This window comes from Myiozetetes cayanensis, unplaced genomic scaffold (genome assembly GCF_022539395.1).
Source record: "Myiozetetes cayanensis isolate MyiCay16 unplaced genomic scaffold, myiCay2020 scf15, whole genome shotgun sequence".
Lineage (NCBI taxonomy): Eukaryota > Metazoa > Chordata > Aves > Passeriformes > Tyrannidae > Myiozetetes > Myiozetetes cayanensis.
The window spans coordinates 11,732,676-11,759,609 of NW_026087159.1; the positions used below are offsets into that span (position 1 = coordinate 11,732,676).

The 26,934-nt window shown below is 40.3% G+C and overlaps 1 protein-coding gene across 5 annotated transcripts in view; it reads right to left on the reverse strand.

The window, feature by feature from the left end:
- Positions 1-1,849: 1,849 nt before the first annotated feature.
- Positions 1,850-26,934, reverse strand: part of AFF2 (ALF transcription elongation factor 2) — a 327,568-nt gene continuing 302,483 nt past the window's right edge. For 4 of the 5 annotated variants that reach the window (XM_050310260.1, XM_050310264.1, XM_050310262.1 and 1 more), the window contains 7 exons: positions 25,908-26,044; positions 22,562-22,633; positions 22,107-22,200; positions 19,360-19,407; positions 18,806-18,855; positions 14,556-14,770; positions 1,850-10,066 (listed from right to left, as the gene is read on the reverse strand). In XM_050310260.1, coding sequence (XP_050166217.1) covers positions 9,945-10,066; positions 14,556-14,770; positions 18,806-18,855; positions 19,360-19,407; positions 22,107-22,200; positions 22,562-22,633; positions 25,908-26,044 — 738 coding nt within the window. In that variant the 3' untranslated portion in view covers positions 1,850-9,944. The remainder of the gene's footprint in view (positions 10,067-14,555; positions 14,771-18,805; positions 18,856-19,359; positions 19,408-22,106; positions 22,201-22,561; positions 22,634-25,907; positions 26,045-26,934) is intronic. The other variant, XM_050310263.1, reaches the window with a different exon arrangement.

Sequence of the window (26,934 nt, forward strand, 5' to 3'; positions counted from 1 at the left end):
CTGTAGCCTGGTCAGACCAGACAGCTTTATGCTGCTCATGTGGTCAGAGTGGTGCAGAAACTGGAAGGTATCAGCTACTGGCCCTTTGATCCGAGCAGGACGTTCCAATAGACAGTGAGGTTCAAATCCAGACTACCACCTATTGGAATGGCTCTCCAGGCATCCTTCTGTGACACCATTTGTGTCCTGGGCCCACCACCCCCCTCCCTGCCACTGGCTGGGCTAAGCTGTCCCCACAGCCGCCTCCCAGCCGTGCCTCCCTGCAGCACCTCCAGCACACGCAACTCTCCAGGCTGGGATAAAAATGTTTTAAGCAGGACTGTAAATGTGAGGGGCCACAGAGCAAAACACAGCGATGGTTCCTTTACCTTGGAGACAGTGGCCCGAGATGGACTCTGTGCCGGGAGCGCTGCGTTCGTCTCTCCCCAGCGGGCACCTTGACCTCGGCTGCTCCGCGCAGAGCGCTCAGCCACATCACACGCTGCTGCTGCTGCTCAAGCCTCTCCTGAGAGCTCCTTACATCTCTTTCGAGCTGGTATTTCTGGCACTGCCTCTTAAGAGCTGTTTCTGCAGGGATGATACAAAACCTGGCGTTTCCAGTTTGGTCCCGCCGGGAATCCCCCGGGGACAGGCGCACCCCTGCGCGGAGGGTCAGGTTGGTTTTGGGACAGACGGGATTTCGGCTGCTGCCTCGCAGCTGAGGCCCCCCAGGGATGGGGAAAGCACAGTATTGATCCTGTTACCTCACGGCTGGTATCAGCACTACGTTATTTTCTAACATCAAGTCATTTTTAAGTCGCCGCAATGACACAAACACATTGATTAAAAATTAAAAGCCGTGACAGCTCTCCCACAAACAGTACTTACTGTACCATACTTATTGTATCCTGGGAGGAGAATGAGAAAATAGCAGAAGACAGAATAATTTATAGTGATAAAATGGGTTACATTTTCATAAAAATTTTATTTTACTTTTTTTTTTTTTTAAATAATTCAATGCACTGGCAGTATAATTAATCCCTCTATGAGAGACACGAATGTACCAGTTCAACCAATATTATTTATACAGAGACATTGTGTTTAAAAACAACAAAAGTACATTTAAAATGTTTGTACATAAAGTATTACTGTTATTTTTTTTTCTGAAGAAGGAACAAATGTAAACAAAATGCATAATTGTGCAACACGTTGGAAATACAAAGCAAAACAGGCAAGATACAATTCTATACATATAAAGCAAAAGAAATCAAACTTTTATAACTATACAACATTTCAGTAATTGCTTGACATTTTAACAGTTACCTTGGTCTGTACAAAACATCTTAACTTATACTTAAAACTTTACAAGAGTAACATGCTTGTTCAGAACAAAGACACCTTGTGGAATTGCAATGATTATTGATATGATACCTGCACACATGAGAAAAAAAAAAGGCTACTTCAATAGTAAATAAAAAGTAAGAACATAAGAACATAAGGTAAAAGGCCATTTAGTAAACCATAATCTTATTCCAATAGCTAATTAAGTTGCACTGCAATGCAGAAATTAAATCTGACTTTTGCTGGAAGACCATAAGGTCATAATGTTGCTCTATTTCCAGGAAACAGAAGAAAGCATACATAAATTTTCCTGATATTTTGGTTAATTATACATGCGCGCACATACACACACACACAAGAAAAAAAAAAAAGAAAAAAACCCCTATTTGCCACAACAGCCAGAAATGGTGGGTAAGAGAACACACACACGACTACTCCCAACATGGCAGGGTTCAAAAACCAGGAGAGCTAGAAAAAGCAAACACCCACTGAGTTTGCCAGGATTACTTCTCCTGAACCTTAGTTGTAATTTGCTTTTTTTTTTTTTTTTTTTTTTTCTCAGAAGACAGGAAACAACTTGAATTGAACTGAGCCATTTAAGAAATTCTGGGAGTACTACAGCCAAAGACAAAACACAAAACTGAAGGAGAGCTCAAAACCAGAGCAAAACATCACCAGATCATTGACTTGTTTTAATATTCTGGGATGATATGTCCTAGAACTTTTGAATGTGGGTTTTAAAAAAAACCAGCATTTAAGATTCAGTAGAAGATATGCAATCCAGAGATGTCAAAAATACAGACAGGAATAAATTATGCAATATTTTATGGAAATACAAGGACTGTCAGCTTGGATAAAGTGTACATAATTTTTAAGTGTCCTCAAATGATACATATGGCTAAAATCAAACCCCTGATTGCAGCAACCTAACATATTCAGTGCCTGATTCTGCAACCTGTGTGCTGAGCACTCATTCACTCAGTTGCTTCTGTGGACTTCAGCGGGGCAACCTGCTGATCAGGATGCTCAGGGGAAGAACAGCAGAATTGGTCCTAGATAATTATTTACCAAGACTTTTAAATGTACAAAACCCATTTGGCCCACTTTAGCCTGCTGCAGTGTCTTTGAACTAAAGTAACAGATTCCATCTCTAGACTGAGAGCATTTACAACATGTTTGAATTTATTTGCCATTTTTCTATGCAAGCTAATGCTGGTGCCAGTAAATATTTAAACTGGGAGGTAATGAAATTGCAATGTGCCTTTTTTAGTTAAAACCAAAACATATGCAAGCCTAGATGGCAGGCAGAAATCACCCTCCAATTCTTTTAGCAGGGATTATCTGGTGCTGAACCAGAATAGTTCAATATACACTGAGCTTCAGTGTGCATCTATAAAGCTGCATTAGGGTGTGTAGCACAGTATGAAAAGGCAGAGGACCAGTTTTTCAGCTGGTGTAAATCAGCACTGACATCTACGGAGCTACTTAGAGGCACATCAGCTGAAGCTTCAGCCCACAGTCATCAGAAACGTGCAGCCATCATTCAGTCTGTATGTAAAACTCTGTGGTGGAACTGCAGAGTGAAGTGTAATCGACATCAGATAAAAAGCTGCTCTGTTAGTCCAGTTTCTGATAACGCTTTTCCAGACCATGTGGTCTGAAGCAGTTTTATGATGTGCTGTACACTGCATAGCTTTGCAAAGCACAGTATTTCCTTACAGGCAAGGATTATGGTACATTAATCATTTCATTGGCATGATCAGTAAAAAGGCATGATGATAAAAGCTTTGGGAGTTTATCTGCACAGAGATATATTGGTAAAAATTAGTCTGGGGTTAGAGGGTTTGCTCCTTGGTGTGTCTATATTGGATTAAGTCCACTGAAATCAGTTCTCCTCAGTTTACACCAGCTGAGGAACTTTACCTCTGTTATAAATAAAACTTTTGTGTTGCTTCATTCATAAATTCAAGGGTAAATGCCTCCTGCCAGTGGGTCAAAACTTCTCCGTGTCCATAACGCCGTGTTACTTGTCACTGAAGTCAGTGGTGGTTCCCTGAGCAAGGGCTGAGCCAACATATGGTCTGGTCGAAGAGCAAGGCTGCTTGCAGTTACTCCAGCACTAGTCCAGAGACCTTGAACTACTTTCAGTGAGGTGAGTGCTCAACCAGAACAAAAATGGGTGTAATTCCAATGAATTAATTGGGTTAATGCAATTCAAGTTCTGGCCTAATGAACTTAGCTCCAGTAATGTTCTGCCATTTTTGTTAACCAGCTTCTCCTTTGATAAAAAGTACTCAGCAAGCTCCATAAGACCTGCATTATTGCCACAACAGCAGAATTTGGTGCCGTGAATTTCACCAGCTGAGCCAAGTTATTTTGCATTTGCTTAACTCGCAGTTTGGTCTATTGTAGTCACTCTTGTCCAATGAAACAACAAAATTCACTTCAGAATCTGATCTTCCTTTTAATTCAGAGAAGCAAAATAGTGAGTGGAAATTAGGGCTATCCATACCTGATGGGTCTTTCAAAGGTATTACAACAGGGTGACACTCACGCAACTGTGAGCAAACTTATATCCAGCACAGAGAACTTATGGAACTTGCATAGAGAAGAATTCACTTAAAACCAAAGAAGAAAGCTCATTTGGAATTTCCAGATGCAGTGCAAGTGAGTGCCCAAATCCCATTCCCATCTGCAGCTGCAAAGGACCAAGACCTGAAAGCAATGCAGAGCCACAGCTCTGCTGCACCCAGGTGATGGGGCTGGGGTCCCTCAGTCCTGCTGGGCACAGCACTGGTCCCCCAGTACAGTGGACAGGGCTATGTGGATTCACACCACAGAGACCTGTAGCAGTCCAACACCCAGTGTAGGCTGAGGGCTCAGGGAGCTCTGTGTGGCTCCACAGCCTGTGATGGGCAACATCAGGTCACACATGGCTACTTGAGTTGGCCCCTAAGCCCCTGGGATTGGTCCTTGCTGGAGTTGTAAAAATAATGGTAAACTGTATGGTGAGTTCAGGGCAGTGACAAGAATTAGCTCTCTATGATGTGTGGTGGCACTCTGAGAGGGATTAAGAATTGGATGGGATGCTGCCATACTCTGGTTTTATTCTGGTACCATACCATGGGATAGGTGTTATTCTGCAGGACATATCAAGAGTAATGAACCCCCTTTCCCAAGAAGCACACACAGGTTAAATTCATAATGCCAGACCCCACAAACTTGCCCGTTTCTTTAAACCACTCTTGATATCTTTAATTGCCTGATATGATCACAGTGCCAATGAGCTTCCTGACATGTTGCTACATACCCTGTGGTCCTGGGAACTGCTTAGCATCATAGTATTTCTATTACAGGGCCTCCTAATGAGGCCAGGTTTGAGTCTCATCTGACACCAGTTTTATGCAGTAACTCATCTGCACCTGAATTTACTCTCACATCTGTAGAGCCACATCATCCCCTGGGTGTACAGAAGATCTATCCTGACTTCAGCAGCTACCACCAGGAGTTTAAACTGGTGTGAGATGATCAGAATCACTGATCTTGGAAGACAAAACATCTCTGAAACAAAGTTACTTAAGTAAAGCCACCAAGTCCATCAGAAAGGCAGGTCTGATAAGAACACCGGGGAGAGGAGGACTGCTCTCTGAGTCAGGCAGGAACATTACGCATTCAGTGGGAGGTTTCAGTAATGGAGGAGAGCCTAACAGCTTTTAGCCTATACCTGCAGGCTAAATATCAAGTGATATAACTAAAATATACCAATATATCTAGTGAGATACATATATATATATATATACACATACATGTGTGTGTGTTTGTATATATATCTATATATCTATACCATTAGAGAATGCCTATATGCATTGGTGAGTATAGTGCTCTGGTTATATAGTGGAAGTCCGGGAGGAATTGAGCCTTCCCAACGTTAAGAAGACTTGTTTTATAAAGTAGTATGTAAAATAAAGCTCGACAGAGAACTGGTTTCTCATCTTCATCCCCTTTGCCTCACTCCCAGTGCCCTCATGTGAGGTCAGGGAGATGCTGTGAGAGGCAAAGGTCCTTTGCAATGACCTCTCATTGGTGCAGCCTGTCTAGAGATGGGACACTTCTACACTTGCTCAGAACGACATATTACTTGTCTTTGGTGACTTTTGAAATATTTTGTCTTTCTTAAAACTTCAAGACGCTGGTCTACAGCACACGACTTAACCTGAAAAACAGTATGTTGACAGCACGTTCAGTTTGGACACTGACCAGGGACCACAGGACCAAGATGACAAAGTGTTGCTACTTTCTGCCATAACTTCATTGCCTGCAAGAGACAGTAGGTGCAAACAGGAGTATCACATACTACAGAGGAACACTTGAATAATGCCATGACCACCAGCAGTGGTACGAGTGTTTTCTGTTTACAGCTATCATACATTTTTTCCTGTGCTATGAAATAATGAGCAAGGACTTTTTGTTGCAAATCCACACACACACACACACACACACACTCTCACACTCACACTCACACATGTGCTTGCTTCAATGCTGCATGTAGTGGAGTTCCTCCTGAACTCAAATAGAAGAAGTATGTTAATACTTAAGTCAGAATTCTTACCAGCCCCATTTTTGCTATCTGTTAAGTTGCTCTCACAAAACTAAGACTGGATTTAGACAGCATTAAATGCTGATAAAAATATATGAAAACTTTTCTTCCAAAGTACCCAAAAACATCAGTGAATCTAAACTGTTACAATAGAAGAACATAATAAAACCTGTGAAATTAAAGAAGCATGAAAATTAAGGTCCAGATTCAATTCTCAGATTTTGTTTCTTTAGGAGGAATGAAGATCTCCAATGACTATCAACAGATCTGTCCCTATCTTTCAAAAGAGATCATTTATAAATGAGACAATATATTCACAGAGAGAGGATATCAATAATTAAAAGTCCAAAGAACATGTAAGAAAAAGTGAAATGAAGCTGTTAGAAGCAAGCTGTGAAAGTTGCCACCAACACTATCTGCAAAAGGGCTTTCCTTCCAATCCCTGCTCTGGAGCACCCAAACACATCACATGGCTGGAGATACTGCACTCAGAGCAGGATATTCTGCCTGCACATTGTCAAATACTTCACTTAGGAGCTGCTGCAGCCCTTGACACAGAGGTTAAGTGCTATGCAAATGCCTGGCCTGAGCACTTAGCACTCTGCTGCCCTTGGATCTCGCACCCATGGAGCTCCCCAAATGAGTGAGTTTAGCCCTTTACTGGCCTGCTCCCCTCACTGCTGAACTATCAGTGTTGCTCCAAACCTCCTCCAGCATGGGTCACAAATGGCAGTCAGTTCTGGCAATTTTTTTTATGAAGCTTGGTGTCCTTCTTAAGTCCCAGCTGCAGAAATCAGGAGATTACATCACTGTCCCAGTTTATCACTATTAAAAACAAATGTGTGTTTTCCAGCCCTTGTTGTGTTTGGAGAATGCCTGAAAATGTGTCGTGAAATCAGTCTCAAAGCTCAGTATCCAGAAGGCAATACAAGAACCAAGGAGTTTATTAAAAAAAAATTAAAAAAATCCCAACCCCAAAAAACAACACAATTTTAAGCCAATCTCGTAATTTTTGGTGCTTGGTTCATGAGTTTGAGAGCCTGAATTGGGCAGTGTTAAGTGCAGACATAGCAAATGCCCAAGCACAGACATGCTGCTTCCCCACGGACTGAAACAAACAAACAATCTCATTTGATTAACTCTGCTGGAAGTAATATTTTAAGGGGTAAAAATGATTCCACAAAGATGACATGTTGGCAATTGAAATGAGATGAATATAGTGCCTGTAAAAGTGCAATAATCCTTAATAACTAACCCAAAAGAAGCATCATCCCCAGGGATAAGACGGTAATTCACTCTCCATATTTAATTTGTTTCTAAGCCGCTTTTGAAACAAGACTGCTAAATAGTAAGTTGGCTTGTGATCCTAGACTTGACTGCTGGACTTACTATAATCATGCCATTGATTCAGCATACATTTCAACCTAAGTCACGGGATACAAAATCAGGTGGGCTAATTCCTTAAGCTGTTTAAGCAAAAGATTGTAAGCAAGGGGTAAATTTAGAGATAGGAGCCTGTTTACCACAAGCAACAGGAGAAAGATAATACATTGTCTTCACTGAGTGACTGCAGCTAACTCTGAACAGTCCTGTGTCTGAAGACTGTCTTTCAAGGCATAGTTATCCCTCGTAAATGCATGGAAGTCTAGGATTTCAGTCTCCATTAAAGGAACAAGTGACGACAATGCACTTACTTAGACTAAATAGTTACTTGCAAAAAGAACGGAAAACTCTGGCTTATGACAAAACCAGCCTGACACTACTCCACCTCAACTACCCAACCTGCCAAAAAAAAAATATTTCAAGTGTTTTGTTTTCTTCTTCTTAAAAATACCAAAACAAAACAACAACAAACCAACTACCACTTTTCATCTACAGTTCTGAATAGTTCTCATTGTCGTGGTTTTATTCATTAGCTACTGGGGCCAGAATCAGCGTGACAAATGCTGTCAGATTCAGGTTTCAGCTGTGTTACTGAAACCCTCAGAGAACAGATAAGGGTGTATCGACCACTTCAGGAACAGGAATGTGCAGATAATACAGGATGTGCATGTTCTGCAAATGTCCTTTGCAGAAAACCCTAAACTGGATGATTTCTCTAATGATGCACGTTGGCTGTGTTTACAATACAGCCTCGTGGAGCAAAATGGTAGGAATTATTGATTTTTAAGAAAAGGTAGTGCTACAGGGAGCTAATATACAACAGCTACAGAAATTTTTGTCTTAAATGTGCATTGGGCAGAGTCCTTAAACTGCTCTTATTGCAAACATCCAAGGCCTGCTCTAAAAATCATAACAGTCTGAACCTTTTAAATGCAAATTTGTCCTATTTATCTGGTCACAACCCAGTGAGTAGAATCCAATAACTCACCAGATTAAAGGATATACAGGTTTATATAGCAGAAGGTAATTGCAATTAACTAATATCTGGATGGCATTTAATACACATATTGTATTATTTCCATGAGATGAGACAGAATAATATTTACATTGCTATGAGCATTTTCTGTTTATAGAAATGGAATTTACAGTTCAGTAAGGTATGCAGGTGTTATATCAAGAATGAGATGAGACCATTTAAAGTCTTGTGAATTATTGATATAAATTCATTTTGTTTTGTTTCATGCACCAGCGCTTCTTGCAGTGGCACCAGAAGAGCAGTGCAGTTTATAACAGGGGAAAAAAATAAGAGGAAAGAGCAAATGTGAAATGGTGCAATTTATTCACAATTGCTTTGAAATTCTATCTGAATTGTCTCATTATTATTCACGCATTAGAGGAATGGTCCAAAACATGACAGCATGGGTAAACAGATGCAGAGCTTGGAAAATAGGTAATCTGACTGAAGTATTCATGGCCATTATTAAACAAATGTTATATTGCTTTTGGGTAAATCTGGTGATTTTATTTAATTTGACATTGTTTTCAAGATAGCAAGATAATACTGTTCGTTTCTAATGCTCTGAAATGAACAAAACAGGTGAAAATTGATGCCACATGGAATTATAATGTTTCAACAGTAGCTGGTTAGTTAAACTTCTAGATAGTTTCATGAAGAATCTGCATACACTTATTAATGGACTTTTACATACAATATCAATGCTTAGAGTGCAGCAGTCCTGTTAAAATCTGCTTTCAGTGAGTCACTATGCAAGGAGAGATTGTTCTATGAGGAAAAACCTTGGATGAGTATTTGTTTGAGACTAAACAGTAAAACAGAAAGAAAATTCACAGATTTAGTATAGGAATGGTAGATAAGACTAAGAAAGCTAATATTTTGAAACTGCCTAAAAACCGCAATAAATTCTGCTGCCTACTGAAATTATTAAGCCAACAATAAACAGGAAGAATGGAATATCAAAACCTCATTGCATAGTGTGTCATCATTCTTTAATGAGGCATTCCTTCAACCTTTTACCTCTTAACACCTTTGGTGATCTTACACTGTGTAGCTGTAAGATATTTAATGTTCTCTTTTAGAGATTAAACCTACAGGAAGTATGAAATCTTAGGAATGTACTGAGTCAGGTAATGATGCCAGAATTAAGCGTCGAAAAGCTCGGTTCAGGTTCAGAAGATGATTTTGAATGAATAGCTATAACTTCTACTAATTTTTTTCAGAAGGGACTTCTCATATATACCCTCAAATATTTAAGACGCTTTGTACTATTTCTCAGGAATCCATATCTTCTCAAAGTGCTTTTTTGTTTTCACTTGAAGGCAGCATGGACTTAAAACAATACTGCAGGGAATGTACCGTTCCATAAAGCACATAAGGATGGCAGGATCCAGGAGACACAAGGCATAGAAAATTGTCGAAAATGATTAGATGGTACAACACATACTGCTCTCGAGTCATAAGTTTCTTTTATGGTGACTTCTACTTCCAATAGATAGGATATTAAAAAAGGCAATAAAAATGAAGTTACATGAATAAACTTCCAAAAATGAGTGGAGTTCCACCAGTGATCGTCTCTGCGCTGGTAGAGGTAGAAGAATGGGGATGTTATGGAGAGGGAAGCAGTCACTACAACAAATGAGCCTCAATGCGGAGCCAGTGGAGTCCCTGGCGAACGTAACGAACCAGATTGGTCATACTGCTGTGTTGTGTTAAGGGTCCCATCACTGAGTCCAGGTCTACAAAGAACTCTGCAATACACAAGAAACAGAGGCAGTCGTTTCAGGCAATGGCACAGAAATACAGGTATTACCATGATTTCCCAATCAGTGCAATTAGTGAGTTCTCAAGGCAGTTGTCCACATGAGCACAGTTGTCAGCATGAAAGAATTTAAACCACATCAGTGTATTTTAAAAGACCAAATTAGATTATCCATGCTGGAAGTCTACCACAACATTGTATGAGTGGTTGCCAGTAGTCTTGCTTTAACTCTGGTGATCTACACCATCAGTTTTCTCAGATTAGGTTTGCTGACTTCATAATTTAAACAGCTGGCAATGAAACCTAGCATTTCCTTTTCTATGCTGTACCCTCTCCCAGACATGAGGGACTAGTCTGGATCCTGCAGAAGACCTTGCTTGCTCTTTTCTCCACACTCGAGTTTCTGTTACTGCCATTGCAGAAGTTTTTCCCTCTGCTCATTCTGCTGCAGCTGCAGGCCCCAGAAGATGTGTGTGGGGTGGGATGGGAGAAGGAGAGGAGGGAGGGAATGCAGCAGGAAAATAGCATCTAGGAGACAGGAACCTATAAGGGGGGAGAATCCCAATCCTGGGATTCCGTGTTGGGAAGGGTTAACAGGAGGTCACCAAACAAGAGAGCCACAGTTAGGAAGCAACACACCAGTTTACTTTATGCCATGTGTTAGATGTTCTCTGGGTGAAAGACTAATCCTGTTAGGGCCAACAGACCTTTCCTAATTGCTGTCAATGGAGAACTGAACTGTGTCCTCTATTCTCCCACAGCCTGTCTTTCTGCTCGCTGGGGCGCAGGCATTCCCACACACACAGCACTTACACTATATATAGGCAAGTGGGAGCCCGCTCTCAGTTAAAGCCCCTCAGAGCTCAGATAACAACCAGCAATCACAATAACAGTGGCTGAGCCCTTACATTCTCACCCTGTCTAAAATCCAGTGCCCGGCACTCAGCCAGCCAGCACTGTATTGGCTGCACTTCAGGAGAGCAGATGCCGGGTACAAAATCATTATCAGTACTTTCTTCAGCGAGTAAGTGCTGCTTTGAGGTCTTCTATCCAAGTATTGACAGCCTGACCCTGGTCAGCTTGGGAGCTACAGCAGTATCAGAGCACAAAGTGATTTGGCTGCAGGCAAGCATAATGAGAGCTCAGGGCTAGCACCAGAGCTGTTCAGATGCTGCAGCCAGCAGCTGCTTTTAATCTTCCTTCTTCTGTCTTTTATTCCCCTCCTCTAGTGTAAAAATCAATACATTTAGAAGTGAAATAATGCACTATCTTGCTTGCATTCTAGAGATCTCATTTTAGGCTCAGATAAATAATTTTAAAGATTAATTTTAAACACTGAAAATTCATCTTAGAGCCTAATTTCAGTTTAACATTTTTTGAAAAAGCTACATGCACTGAAGACACTTACTAAATTTATGCGTGAGAGAACAGGTCTTGCTCACTACAGAGCTGATAGTTTTCCACTGAAGACAAAAAGCACTGCTGTCTTTGGAAGCTTAAAAAAATGTTCAAGTAAAGTCAGCTGAGAGTTTGATGTTATAGATGGTGAACACCAGCTAGGTGATCCAACACAAGCCAGCCCATGGGCTTTGGGAATTCTGCAGTTTAGTCTAGCCTGATACAGATGCAGATTTATGACAAACTCCATCTATTCTCCCACACATTCTCAACCCTACTGACCAGGGAAAATTCCACCAAGAAGTACATGGCAGTATGTTCTTGCTTTCCTTTTCAAACCAGATCAGCTTGGCAGGTCACAGTTCTGCTGTTCTCCTCTTGCTAGGCATTTTTATTTTAATGGCACATCTTTTGTCAGGCTGACAAAGAAAGGCTTCTGTCTGCTGCTCTGAGCCAGCTGGACATGAGTCAAGTCCAAACTGGGAGCGTGCAGGCATACTCAGAGGAGCACAAAACCTAAGTTGACAGCCATGGACAAGGGGAGGCTGCACAGCTCCTACAGTGTGGAAGAAATCTCTTGTGACTGCATGGGCATGACCTAAGAAACATCTATGACAGCAGTAAGACCTAGAGGTAAAGGCTATTAGGCCATGGTTTTATACCCATCTCTATTAGCTCTCATCAGGGACATATTCTTAGGCAAGACACACCCTGTGATTCAGAAGACAACAGAAACAATGAGAGCTGACCACAAATAAAACCACAAAATGACTGGATCTGTTTTTTTGGTGTTTTTTTTTTTTAGTGCGTGTGGTTTTTTTAAAGGAATTTAATTTTTATCTTAATCATGGTTTCTTTGTGGGTTTGTGTTTGCTTTTGAGACCATTCTTATTTCAAGGCAGGGGGATGGGAACCTCATTCTTTTAAATGAACTGGCTGCCCAAGCTCCTGAGAGAGAGGCCAAGAGATTTGTCCTGTACCTGAGACTCACAGCAGAGTCTGGGGTTTGCACTGTCCTGTTTGCTGTCATGGGCATTTTGGAACTCACAGTCCATGTGCCAGCGTGCCAGAGCTTGGGCACTGTGATGGCTGGTCCAGCTGGCAAAGGTGACCTTGACATCACTGTGGGGACAGGGATGAGTCCTGTCCCAGCCAGCAAGATATGGGTGCTCTGAATTATTTGAGAGGTGCAGATGACATCTAATAAAACAACTACAGCTAGGTTTCATGAAACACAGCAATATTTCTCATGTCAAAGTATCTTGAATACATCCTTCTGTAAAGACAATCCATCATGTGATATGATGAAGACCTGCAGAGCACCACAGCAGTTCTCATACACTTGTTGTTACGCCATGAATTTTTCAAATTGCAGTTTAATTGTGTTAAAGCATGCATCTTTAAATCATGTATTTAATTAGAAATGAGGTATCTTTCCAGACAAAATGTAAAGAGGGACACAGTATAGCATGTATGAAACCCTGATCTCTCTCCGATGGTTTATAATACTTAAATCAAATTTGAAGTAACATGAACTTTCCATTCCCTGTAACGTGTCTGCAGTTTGTGAAACAAGATATGAAAGAACAGGTCACAACCCTACACGTCTTGCTGATGTGAGAAACCCTTATTCATGCATCCAGTCCCACTAAAGTCAAAGGGACTGCTCATCTGAATAAAGAGTATTCCTATATGGCTTTGCAGAATTGGGTTTATTTGATCGTAAATCAAAATGAGAACAAAGGAGAGTGTAGGGAGGAAAATGCAGAAAGAGAGTCAGCAGGTTTTTTCTCATCCAGCTCTAGGACTGATAACAGCAGTGGCTGGGTACATTTTCTGTCTGCTGGCTGAATGCCTGAGCTATTTTGATTCAATACCAAGTAGAACATTTAACAACTCCACAACACACAGAGCTAATTACAAGATTATCACCATCTCTTTCTCCTATCAGGGCATCCTTCTGCATTCCCACTGTAACATTCTGCAGTACATTTGACAGGGAATCGCTTTCACATTTTGTGAAAATGGATGCAGCTATGGAAAAAATCCAAAATGACTGCACTGCTACTAAATTAATCAATGCGAACAAAGACAAGAAGCAGTGGGGAGGACTGGACAGAACTTCTATTATTGTTCCTCATCCAGGGATAGATCATTATGTCCCACCATTCAGACATAAAACTCTATAAATCTCAAGCTCAGTTTCTCTAAATCAGTGGAAATTTGCCACTGACATTAATGGGAGTTAGATCAAACTGCATACAGCAAGCACATTTGTCAGGACAAGTCAGCCATCTGAAATCTCACTATAATTTAAGAGAATGAGCCAACTCATGATGAGAATATTTCCTAGTTAGGCTCTGCACCTCTAGTGTCAAAGAAAGCTTTCTCAGTGATTTGTGTGAGCCCAAAGCTGGAATGTGAATAATTACATTATCATGGGGAAGTTCACAGCTGGCCAACAATACGCCAAATTTGTCCTTTAGTTATATCTCAGTCACTCCACTATACTTGATGTAACCCAGTCACAAACTGCTTGCTAAAACTCCTTTGAAATGGCTGTGGTAAAGACTTCTTTTTTGTTGCTAGAAATAAACAGATTTGCAATCCAGCCATAGGAGAGTCAAGGTCATGGCTTTCAGTGGACATCTCCTAACGGACTCCCTGCACGAACACAACATCTAATGTTTTCTTATTATCCTAGCCAGCATTTTAATAGTCTTAAACCCATTGACAGAGCGGTCTGAAAATAATCACAGTGCCCTACAAGACGCTGAAACTGTGAACGAATTCGCAGACTCAAAAGCTCTCATCACTTGGGGCTCATGTTCGCTAAATTATTTGCCAGCTGCTCTGATAACCCCATGTTCAGATTGTGTTACACATCCCCCTCTGTGCCTGACAAGAGAAGATACGCATTGGCTACAGCGACCAGCAAGCAGATTTGGTCTGTTTGCTCAAGCTGTCACAGTTGTGCTCTTAGATGCGGTGGCTCCGGCTCCAAACGCAGAGAACGGAGGGAAAGCTAAAGCTGGTGAGCCAAAGGGGACAAAGAAAAAAAAAAGCAGAGAGTGGGGCACCTTTGTTCTCCTTGGTCAGCTTGTCAGCCATGTCCCAGTGCTCGTAGCTCCGCAGGACGTTGTTGGTGATGTTGACGTGGCTGGCAGCCATGTGGTGGATGCGCTGGGGGATGGTGATGGTCCCCGCCGAGGAGGAGCCGGCGGTGCCCGTGGTGCTCCCAGCAGAGCTGACGGGGGACGGGCTCAGGGACATGGGCGATGGTGTTTCTGTGCTCCTGCGAGAGGGAAAGGGAGAGTGAGTTCCCCCCTTGCACGCCCCACCTCACTGCCATCATAAGTGCACTTCAAAAGTTAACTCTGCACCCCGGTCAGGGGAGAATGTGCAGTGGCTGTCTCCTGATTTGATGAGAAAGGAGAAGCTTATAAACTGGGGATGACTGAAAATAAAAAGGGATTTAATTTTCCCTTTAAATGAACTTGTTATTTAAAAAAAAAAATAATCTATCATAAAAATAGAGCAATCTTTCAGAAAAAGAAGCAGCATCTCGTAGCTGTAATGATTTTTCTACCTGCTGCCAGAAGCTGCAATGGCAGTTAGAAAACACTCAATGTGCAATATTGGCTTATTATCAAAGTATTTTCTGGGAACCACTATGACAGTTTGCTCCAAAAACAGTCACCACAATAAGTAAAGAGCAAGTCTTAAAAGCACCCTGCTGAGCAGTATTAGGTCCTGAGGGTACTGTAGGATTATGAATATCTCTATAGGATTCTTGAAGGCCATGGAGATTTGTTCTAATTGCCTACAGTTTCATCTGCACAGTTCTGTACAAAGCAGTGTTTTAAGTTACCTACTTAGTGTGGCACTAATGTTCTAATATAGATTTTCCTTTAATTCTAACACCAGCAATTAGGAATCACCTGCTGGCTGCAGGCAGTGCTGTGGTCAGCACAGCAAGCTCTTGTTTAGAGCTGTGCAGTGCTGAACGCTCACAAAAACAGCTATTCTCTTTGAAAATTTATAGAATCATAGAATTGTTCAGGTTGGAAAATACCTTTAAGATCATTGAGCCCAACCACTAACACAGCACTGCCAAGTCCACCACTAACCCATGTCCCCAAGTGCCCCATCTACATATCTCATATCTTTTAAATATCTCCAAGGATGGGGGCTCAACCTCTTCCCTGGGCAGCCTATTCCAGTGCTTGATGACCCTTTTGGTGAATAAATTATTCCTAAACCTCCCCTGGTGCAACTTGTGGCCATTTCCTCTTGTCCTATCACTTGTTATGTGGGAGAAGTAACAAAAGCTACACTTCATCAGATCAACGCTCCCACCCAATCTGGTGTTATCCACAAACCGACTAAGGGTGCCCTTGATCCCCTCGTCCAGATCATTGATAAAGATATGAAATAGGACTGGCCCCAGTACTGAGCCCTGGGGAACACCACTGCTGACCTGCTCCAGCTGGATGTAACTCCATTTGGAACCACTAACCTAAACAAAAGCATTCTACTTGCTGTGGAATACCCTTGAGACGCAGAGCTGTAGGACAAACTGCCACCACAGCACAGCTTTGGCCTGAAAGGCATTGATGGCAACAGCTTTTGCTGCAGATTTGCCAGCAGTGCCCTGCTATTACCTGTGCTCAACAACAGGCTCCTGTGATACATTCTTCTTCCAGAGCTAGAGCTTTTAACATGGCTTATATGTTAGAGTTTAAGCATATCCTAATGAACAAACGTTTTATTTTTAAGTCTCAAAACATCCTGGTTATCTGACATGCCACAGTGTCTTTAATGCACAGAAGAACTGAACTATACTAGATTAGGTCTGGGAGTAGTTAAAAATGATAAGTATCTGAGGATACCAAGAGTATTTTGTTAGAGCCACTCAGAACAAGCTGACGCACTTCTGCCAAATAAAGCACATTGTTCATTGGATTTTCCCTGTTGTGCACAGCCATTATTACTGTGGTGAGTCTACTAAATCTCTGTATTTTGTGCTTTCTGTTGCTAGAGGTGGGAAACATTTCTGTAATGAAACCAGAGAAAATTTGTTTCATTGCCAGCCTGGAACCCAGGCCAATTTTGTAGAGCTTCACAACCCTTTCAAACAAGAGTAGGCAGAAATTCCAGTAAGCCCAACTGAGATTTTTGATGTTTTGAGATCCTGAGGACACTACAATTCATGGCAACGGATCAAGTTTTGCTTTGTTTAAAAAATAAAAATTGAGATTGCCCCACTGTTTCCCCATTCTGCACCAGGCTGCTGGTCCATCTCCAGTGGTGCCATTACCTCTGTGGTGTGTGAATTCTCTTCCCATCTGGTACAAAGCTGCAGGGGAATAAGAGGAAACTGCAGAGTGAGCAGCCCTGGGGAAGGCAGAGCACGTGCTGCCAGGAGCAGCACCAGGCCTGTGACAAACTGGGGGCCACCAGGAGACACCTGAGATACACAGCCACTCTGAGCCAGCTGGAGAGCTCTTCTTCTGAGACTACACACAGGGGGGATAGAAGACCTGAGCGTGGACTGCGGTCACAGGTCAGAGGTGTCACAATAACGCTGTTATAGCACGGCCTTGTCATGTTCAGTTATTCTCACATATCAAGTGCTTCCTTCTCTGAATAAAAGACAGAGATGTGCCCTTTCAGAGCTTTTGCTTCCTTATCTCCAAAGTCAGTGGGGAGAGACTGATCAGCTGGGTGTTACATTAGAACTGATGCTGACCTGAAGGCTGGGTTTCTGCTGCCTACTTTGTGGCCAGACAAGAATTTTCTCCTCCAGTCAAAACCCACTTATTCTAAATCCTGAACACCCAATAGCTCCTTTAAATAGCGAGGGAGGTGTCATCACCTGCAGAGCACACACTTCATCCTGTCTATTATAGGACAGGACTAAAAGGATAACTTCTGCTCCATGAAATGTGTATGTGCAAGCCACTTCTTAAAGAAAAAAAAAAAGAGATGCAATTCTCCAGTGGTCTATTTTGTCACTAAAACTTTATGTAAACATTTATGTATTCTTACTGCAATACAAGGTTTCACTGACATTTAAATGCCTCAAAAAACTGGCACATAATGAATAATTTAATTGAGTAGCTGCTTTTCCAGTGTTTTCAGTTTTTTTTTTTTCCCCCCATATTTTCAGCTTTTATTTAAAGGTGATTTTGTATTTCATGACTTTGTGTTATAATCCATTCTTAAATATCTACATAGACACATATTCAAAATAACTTTGTGTATCTGGGTTGTATATACATATCTACACTCCAAAACATTTTGAATTACCTAAGACAACATTTTCCTTCAAGCAAAATGTTGGAATTCTTGGGTTTGCACTGATTGAAAACAAAGTCTGCTTGAAAACTTCAATTCTTTGCATGCTAAAGTTCAACCCCTTCTACAGTTTTAGTACTTTGTTTCCTTGGTGTGTCTAATAGTCCTTTCTTCTGAACTACCAGAAAGACACCATTAACAGTAATCATTTTCACCTAGAATTGAGCCCACTGAAGTCAAGATGGAAAGAATGCTGAAGTCCTTCACCTTTGTTTTACCTGTATCTGTGTGATAAAGGAGGAAGGAGCAGGAAAGATGTGTCAGGTGGCAACAGAGATTGCAAGATAAAGGCAAGGTTGCAGCAGCAATGCACCTTCATTGAGCAGCAGATCATAACTGAATTACCCTGACTTCATATCTGAGGCGAGGGTGTTTTAATGTTAGTATAAAGCCACTGATAATTGGCTGACTAAGTGCCTTCACATTTTCACCACTATTATACCTTCAGTTTTATTAAACAGCACTTACCATATATCAATGAAATATTCATTGGTCTTTCATTGCTGAACGAATCATTGAAAAATCATTGCAATGAAGGTTAACTTTACTTTGGCTTCCTAAAATGACACGGTACTTGCCAGCTAATTAACAGCTATTTTTATGGCCTTCATTTGGCTTGAGAAGCAAACTGTCAAAGAATTCAGCACAGACCCACCGCAGGTGATTTTTAGACTTAAGGGGGCTTTGCACACATGAAGGTGTGTATCAGCTCTTCCTTCCCAATGGCTCACACGGGTACCTGATTTAGTCTGGCGGGAGCCCCTAAACCCCCACGAGCCCAAGGCAGCTGTATGATCAATTCTGTAGGCAAAATAAACATTTTCTACCTAATACATATTTCAAAGACACCTGTACTTCCCAAAATGCTGATCCCATGGCCTGTCCTTTGCCTTCAGAGGCTGAAAAACACTTCCCCCCACTTTTGGAACCACTTGTTCCCAGACAGAAGTTCTCAGCAGCAAATACTCACTTTCCATTGCCGCCCCAAGGTGAGGGGGCCTGTGAGGCTTTTGAAGAGTTCTGCAAGTACAAAACCAAAATGTAAATACAGGTGATGCAAGCACATGAACACTGATGACAGAAGCCTCAACACTCCCCGTTTTCACTGCAAGAGCTGCAGTGCATATAGCAGAACAGCTCTGCACATCGGTCCCATAATTAACTGGCTGGTGGATGATTGGTAGGTTCCAACCAGTAGCTTGAAAGTCACTTGATGAAAGAGGGAATAACTTCCAGTAAAAGCAGATGTAGGTCACAAAGAAGTGGTTTAATTACCACTGAAACTTATTCTACAAAGTAAGTTCTTCAGAGTGCAAATGACTGCTTATCATTAGGGGGACCTTCAATCTTTTAACAAGGAACAGAAAGAATTTGGCTTGATGCCTTAATGAAATTAATCCCTCCCAAATTGCTAGGGAAGGTGGCTTGGGATTCAGATAGGAGTATAAATAACATTTCTACTAAGGATCTGCTTGAATGCCCTTGTTTTTATGTATTTTAGTTGCACAAATTGACTTTCCTTACCTGCTTACTCATTCTGCCTTTCACGTCTGTGTAGCACCTTGTAAAACCCTGTACAAAAAGATTGCCGAGCAACAATAAAGCCCAGGTTTTTCCAGACTTGCTCAGACTGAGTGGTATTTTATTTTCCATACAAAGTGGTAGTATCAGGGCTGAGGCTATCTACGTGTGCTTTCTGAAAATAATCACTCAGCTCCCTTGCTAGGAGTCAGCACGCACAGTGAAAATTCAATCAAATTTTACAAGTTCTCTGCACAGAATTACCATTATTACAACGCTCATCCACTTACTGTAATCACTATTTTGCATGGGAGGCACAGAGAATCAGTGAAACCCAGAGCCTACCCTTGACTTCTAAAACACAGCAAACAGCCCAGCAGTCCTGACCAAAGCAGCAAACACGGTCAAACCACGACACTGGCCTGGCCTGTGCCTTCTGCACAGCACATATGTAATGTGTATTTTTGCCACCCGCTCATGCACAGGAAGGAGGGAGATCCTAAACTGCCCTGGAAAGTTTTCAGGGGTGCAGAAGAAGCTTTTGATGTTAGGTTCTACTGTCTGGGGATGGTTCCCAACATTACCTGGAGACAAATTATAGATCTGTCAAGATTAGACCTCAATTGGAGTTAGTTATTTGATACTGAAAGTATTTAACAAAAGTGTTTCAATGACTATTGACAACACATTTTCCAAAACCATAAAAATCTTCCTCAAACTTTCAGGGGAAATACCTCAGAGGATGTCACTTTTTCTAATCTTGAAAGGTTTATACTCAATTTTAAAAATTTATCACTTTAGTTATATTTTACTTCAAGTTGTCTCTAAATTTCAAAATTGCTTTCATGATGTATGGGTATTTTCTGCATTTAAATGTCAAAAATATCAACTTGAAGCTTTTAATCAGAAATTAATCAGTACCAGCTCTGTCCATGAATGGTTTCAATTTGGACAAAGTGGCATTTGTGAGGAAAAATATGAAAAACAATTCAGCCAAAAAATTCCTCTCCAGCTCTGCTGTAAACAGTGGGTTGCTTTTCACAGTTAAAACTGTGTAAGATTCTGAATAACAACTCTATTCAAACACTTAATCTGTTTCATTTGTATTACAGATTCTCGCTAGTGAACACAGAGAACACGGTGCAGCAACACAAAACTAACATGTCGTTAATAGCTCCCATTCTTTTCTTTTCTCCTCCTGTGCCTTTATTACAGAACATATAATCTGTACATATAATCTGTATACACTCAACACTACTTATAGCAAATGAGTTACAGTGCCCAGAGCACACACACTGTAACATTTGCTGAAACACTCAGCTTCAACTGGATGCCTAAACCAGCATTTTTGTCTATTTTATTACATTTTAAAGTTTTTTCTCTTATTTTAGTTTACATTAAAAGACATTTTCTCTGTGTGGATGCAGTAACATGGTCTTATGCTGGGAGTATTAATATATTCTCCATTGTACCTATTTGCACAGCTAGACAAGTAAAGTGGTTTTAAGGCAAAACAATCCCCCCTGCATCCCTTTTTTTTTTTTTAATCATTACTTTCTGCAGAAAAACTATTTGCCTAATAATCTTTCTTTTTTTTTTTAAGAGAAAATCTACATTCATCCTGGATAAAATCTGAAGTGGATGGAACAAATTTCATGAAAATGCTGAGGTTACAAATATGTCTAGTTCAAATTTAATTTGTTTTGCAAATCCCTGACTGAAAACTCCATGAGCACAACAGAGGCACTACTAATGGTGGCAACAGAGACTCTGCTAAAGCACAAGATCAGGAATAACATTACTGAAGTTGCAGAGATAAACACAGAGAAAGCACATGGGAAGTCAGGACTGTGGTTGCTTGCATGATAGTACTGGAGTTTTACATTTTATCACCATTTACATGAAAATATTAAAACTGCAGTATTAGAGGTTTTACTGGTTTGCAGTACCAATATATGTCAAAGCCTGGAACAAATTCACAGCAGCCGAAAACACCAACAAAAAAAGACTGATGGGCTGACAATGAAGTATAATTACATAATTATAGAATAATATGTAGTAATAAAGTACAAGAATTAATGTATGCTTCAAGCAGCATTAACCAGTAAAATATAAATATCAAAACCTTGGCAGAGCTGGTGAAAGATTCTATTTCTCTCTTAATCCAGCAACAGGGAGGATTTGTCACTCTTACACTGGGTAAACAGCATTTGACAAGGTAAAACAAAACATCCCCAAGTCATGACAATCAGATCTCCGCTCAATTTAAGGTAAAGGCAAACCTTCAAGATGTAGATAAGGCAATTTGAAGTTCCACAGGAATAAGAGGAGAAATCTCTGAGACGGCAATAAGCTTCAGCAAATCTCGCTGAATTGAAAATCCAAACTTAACTAACTACAGCCTAAATAATTGCTTTATTATGGTTCATTGGGGGTCAGTTCATAATCACTTCCACATTGAAACCTTGAAAGAATCAGGTTCCTTTTTGGAAACTTGCATAAACATTACATGGTGTTGAGAATAATGTTATTTTAGTGGAATTACTGAGTATGGTCCTTTGAATCAAGTGACTAATCCAAAAATCCCCTAAATCACTTCTGTCCCCACTCCCTGGCAGCCATCCTGCCTGCATTTCCCAGGGGAGAGGTTAAATGTGGGACTTTTAAGTCATGCAGTTATACTTGTGAGAGCTCTCAGTGCTGGTATGAGTTTCATTTCATATCAATAAATTAAAAAGAATAAAGATTACCTTAAAATATTCCATCAGAGATCTGGAGTACTTCATAGCATGGTCCTTCTTTAGTTTAAACATTCTCAAGTAGAGAAGTGATAAGCATCGGTAGCTGTGGTAATTAGGAAAGGATTATGTTAATTCCATTGCTTAATGAAACCTATAAACTGTAAAAAAAACCCCAAACTGACCCATATTTTGTAGTTTCTGTTCTGAGGTTAAATTTTGAAACACAAGCGAATGGAGAAAGAAAAAAAAAAAGTGGTCAAAAGCATTAAAATCCCATCTTGATAAGAGTATAAATTAGAAGAATAAATGTTTAGTCAGCTGCTGAAGAAATCCATTAGTTATCCTTTAATAGTTTAATGGAAAACAAGAATAATGATCTTCTGTAAGCTGCTTAAGTAATTCAGTACTTTTAAAGTCCTCCTTAAGATTTTAGCTGCTTCTCTCATTGTCGCAAAGGGACTTACCATAAAACTGCTAATTTCTTGTCCCCTTCTGTGGCAGAAGAGCCTGTGAAATTCTTGAGTCTCATTGCATACCTTGTCAGAAAGGTGAGGAGAGAAGAAATTGAGATTTAAGATGTTTCCAAGAGTACTAGTAACACTGAAAAATAACAGCCACACATAGATATTCTCCAGCTGCACCACTTAATGGTCACAGTGTTCTGTAATGATGAGATCAATGTAAAACTCAACAGAAAGCACCACTTAAAATCTGGAGGGCTAAAATAAATCACCAACCAATTTTCCGGGCCAAGAAGGTGAACTATTCTTGGATATATTAATGATATTCTATCCAGCCAACTAGGCTGAGTCCTGCAAACATTTGTGATGAGTGTTGGACAGAAGCATAAGATCTTGGCCCTGTATGTACTGAAGCGTAAAGTAATGTATAATAAGGTTTTACATATAATACTTTGGGCTTGAATAATATCTTGAAAATCCTTCTCATAAATGCTTCTTCTAAGCTTTTAATATATTTTATACAGAAAATGGTTTTAAATACAGGAAAGGTCATGTTCACAGCTTTTTTTAATTCACGGGTTCATTAATTTATGAGTCTTGTGTACTTGGTCTTCCCTCTCTATTTAATTGCTGCTGTCCAGCATTTGGATGATCAAAGATTGAGTATTCCTACCTCTCATGTCTTTTTTTGCTTTAACTGAGCACACTCCATTCCATGCATTTAGTCTCCTGAAAATCAATTCATCGCATAAAATCATTGTTCTGAGCCCTAATGCAATTTCACAGGTACTTGTGTTAGAATAAGTAATAGGGTTCAGCGTTGCGTAAGAAAGTTTTAAGGTATCCAGGCAGTCTTGATGAGTCCTCATTTACAAGGGGGTAATGGAGTGCAGGCAGGCTGTGCTGCTCTGGCTCTGCCTTCTCCCACCACCCCCATCATCAGCTCCCAGCTGCAAACACACCACCTGATGTGCTCCCTCCACGCCCTGTCTCACCTGCTCCTTGGTATTGTTGTTCTCGTCATACTGAATGAATCTCATCAAACACAAAGATATACGTCTCTTTGGGATTTTCAGTGTTAAGTTAGGGATTTTAAAATTACCATTAACTTAAAACACATTTGACAGCCAGATCTCTGATATTCCCAATCTTTTTGATGCTCTACTTGCTTTCACAAATAGGTGTCTGATGCAGATACTCATGACAGACACAGGGAATGCAAAAGGGTAAAACTGTGTTTCTGATAAAGGGAGGAGTAAAAGTGAGAAAAACCTCCCTCTATTTGTTATCTCACAGTAAATATCTATGTCAAAATTAGCAGCCACACTGAGAAAGAGGCTTGGCACAACTGCATACTAGGTTTGTATATTCAGCACACACTGTAGCCCACAGTAATTATACCTTTGTCCACAGAGTTTACTGAGCCTGTACCTGCTGACCTGGGCAATCACCTTTTGTCCACGTCTGACTGCTGACAGCAATTAAATAAGCAAGTCAGTCTCACTGGCTGCTACAAGATGCTGCATGCAACAGTTGGTATGTTAAGCTCCACCTTTGGTGCTGGGTGGTGGAACTGATCTCACTTGACTTCAGCTATTTAGATATTGGAGATCTAATATAACAAAGTTCTCCAGATTCTTCCACAGCCAAAAGCAGTTCCAAAAGCAGTTCAGGTGCTGCTTCCATGCCAAGGTTTATCTATCATGTAGCCTGCAGCAGTGCTGTGCCAGGAGCAGCAAGGTAGCGGGGCTGTGTATGCCGAGGAGTGCCAGCTGCTCCAAGACACGGCCATGCACTGGCTCCATCCAGCACCAGCACTGCAGGGGGCTGCAGGTATTGCCCCTTTGTGAGGGACTCCTGGAGCTGCCATTCCCTGATTTGAGTGGTGCACGTGTTATGACTCCTGGATGAACACAGATTTTTGGTCGGTGAACTCTGAACAGACAAACTGCTGGATGGAGAGGCAACATTTTCAACTGTGCTGGGTGGTTTTCTTAAAAAACAAAAGCAGGCTCCTATGAAAAAGCACTTCCTTTTTAAAAGAATATCTCTTTAAGTACAATTTATCCTGCCATGCAACTGCAGTTATGTAGTTCAGGACAAGTTTTGGCACAGCAGAGCAGAGATAGGCTGCTCCTTTGCTAGGTCCTATGTTCTCCAGGGTTTAACATGGATCAAGTGTTGAGTGAACATAATTTTTTTCTTGAGTGATCTCTTTAGATTTTCTTCTTCTCTTTATGAAGTGTGGAATGCAAAAACAAGTTTTTAAATATTTAACAGGCATATTATTTACCTGAGAGTAAGAGCTTCTTAAGATTTGATACATTTTATTATGCAAATACCTACTTGCTCAAAATGTAAAACATGCATTATCTTGGCAGTCCCTAATAGCTAATCTGGCATGTCAAAAAACCACTGTTGTCATATTAAAAACCAAATATTTAGGGCCTGATTTGCCTCCTTTTCTTTCTCTTGTGCAAACTTCGAGTAATTACACTGACATTAACAGCGATATTCCCAGCATACACTGGGGAAAGCAAAGGTGCATCACAGTGAAGAGGAAAAATCCTGTTGTTCTATTTACAGGTAAATTTAATCCTGCTTGATTTCACTTTGATAATTTGCTCAAGTAAAGCAAACAAGCCCTTAGTTACTCAGGAGACCATTATTTCTATGGAGCCAAGACTGAAACAGCTAAAAGGAACAGTAGCAGATTTTAAAGTAATAATTCAGACATTTTATTAGTAAGTAAAGGCTCTCTCATCCATATTCTAGCCTACGAGTCTACAAAACTGTATTAAAATTAATTCAACTGTTTCACAGTCCTTTAACATCAAAAATACACTGTTTTCAATACAATACATATGGAAGCTTCCTCTCTGGCTATGATCTTATGTCCCAAATTTCAGCTTTTTTCTTTTTTTTTCCTTTTTTTAACAGCCAAGTTATAAAGCTCTAAAACTGGGGTTTGTAATAGAAATCCTGATAGACTCCCTTTAATGTTTTGAATTATAAAACTACACCTTTTAAAAGACAAGTGTCATTGCCAAACAGTGAAATTACTATACTTTACTTCCACCCACTACATTTCAATTTTAATTTTATGAATATTGCAAATTATAACACTCACATTATAACCTCTAAAGGGGATAATTTATAAAAGCAGTGTCCATCAATTATAAATTTTCCATGACATTAATAAAATGGCAAGAACTAATTATGATGACTTCTGAGATGAAGATGCCTTGGACAAATCATTAATACGTTGAAATGGTATTTTTTAAAACATAGCAGGTTCTAATTATGACTGAAATGAGATGATGAAAATGATCACAGAAAGGACATTAACCTGATGAGTTCCACAGTCTCCGAGTACATGGTGTATGGAGATTTAGCTTCTAATGGATCTCGCTCCATAGCGTTCCCGCACTCGATGAAGGAGAGGGCAGCATCAGCATAATTCACTGCTTTGCCGAACTTCTCCAGCTGAAATGGGAATGACACCGTCAGGAAAATCCTTCGGCTTTAATTTCTAGGTAGGCAGATCATCATACAAAGGGACACTAGCATTAGGATGAAAGCAAAGCGACACTGGTAATTAAGAATGATTTCATACAGTAATTAAGGCAGGGCCTATTTTGTCACCAGATCTTTTCAGGCAGTCTGTGGCTGGATGCTCCACAGAGGAAAGTCAGTGTATGTCCACTGACATGCATGGATTTACATGGGCAAGGAGAGGCACCAAGCTTGTTTGAACACATCCATATCACTCCTTGATAGATGAAATAAGTTTGAATGTCACTATGCAAGGGTTAAATAGCAACTCCATGGCATTTGTCTGATGTCATATTCTGTGTTAACTGTTGATCAAAAAAAAAAATCTCATCACTTATGTGATGACTGAAAGAGCAGGGGAAAAAAAAGGGAGACAATATAGCACTGCTGAATATTTCATTTTACTAGGATTTTATTGCAAAAGGTTTTAGCCCTCATAATGGTTGTGATTAAACTGACTTAGACATACTGATTTCTTTTTTTATGTGTAATGAATATTATATATGACATTTTTATAGTACGTATTTTATAATAGTATTTAACATTTTCAGTTTTTGATAGCTGGATGTAGGAATTCTACTAATGTGGCATTTGATATAGGAGATCCAATATACTTTAAATAATTTAAAAATTTCTTTCTATGTCTCTATCAAAATATTTTTGATGCATCTGCATATGTTTCCATTCACAAAAATGAAGCCTATTTTAGCAACATATTAAGCATAACATTTATTATTGGTCCAAGATAACAGTATATTTGTCTTTATGGCTTCTGTTAAGCTATTCCTATAGCTAGTTCCCTCTGCACACCTTTAATTTCA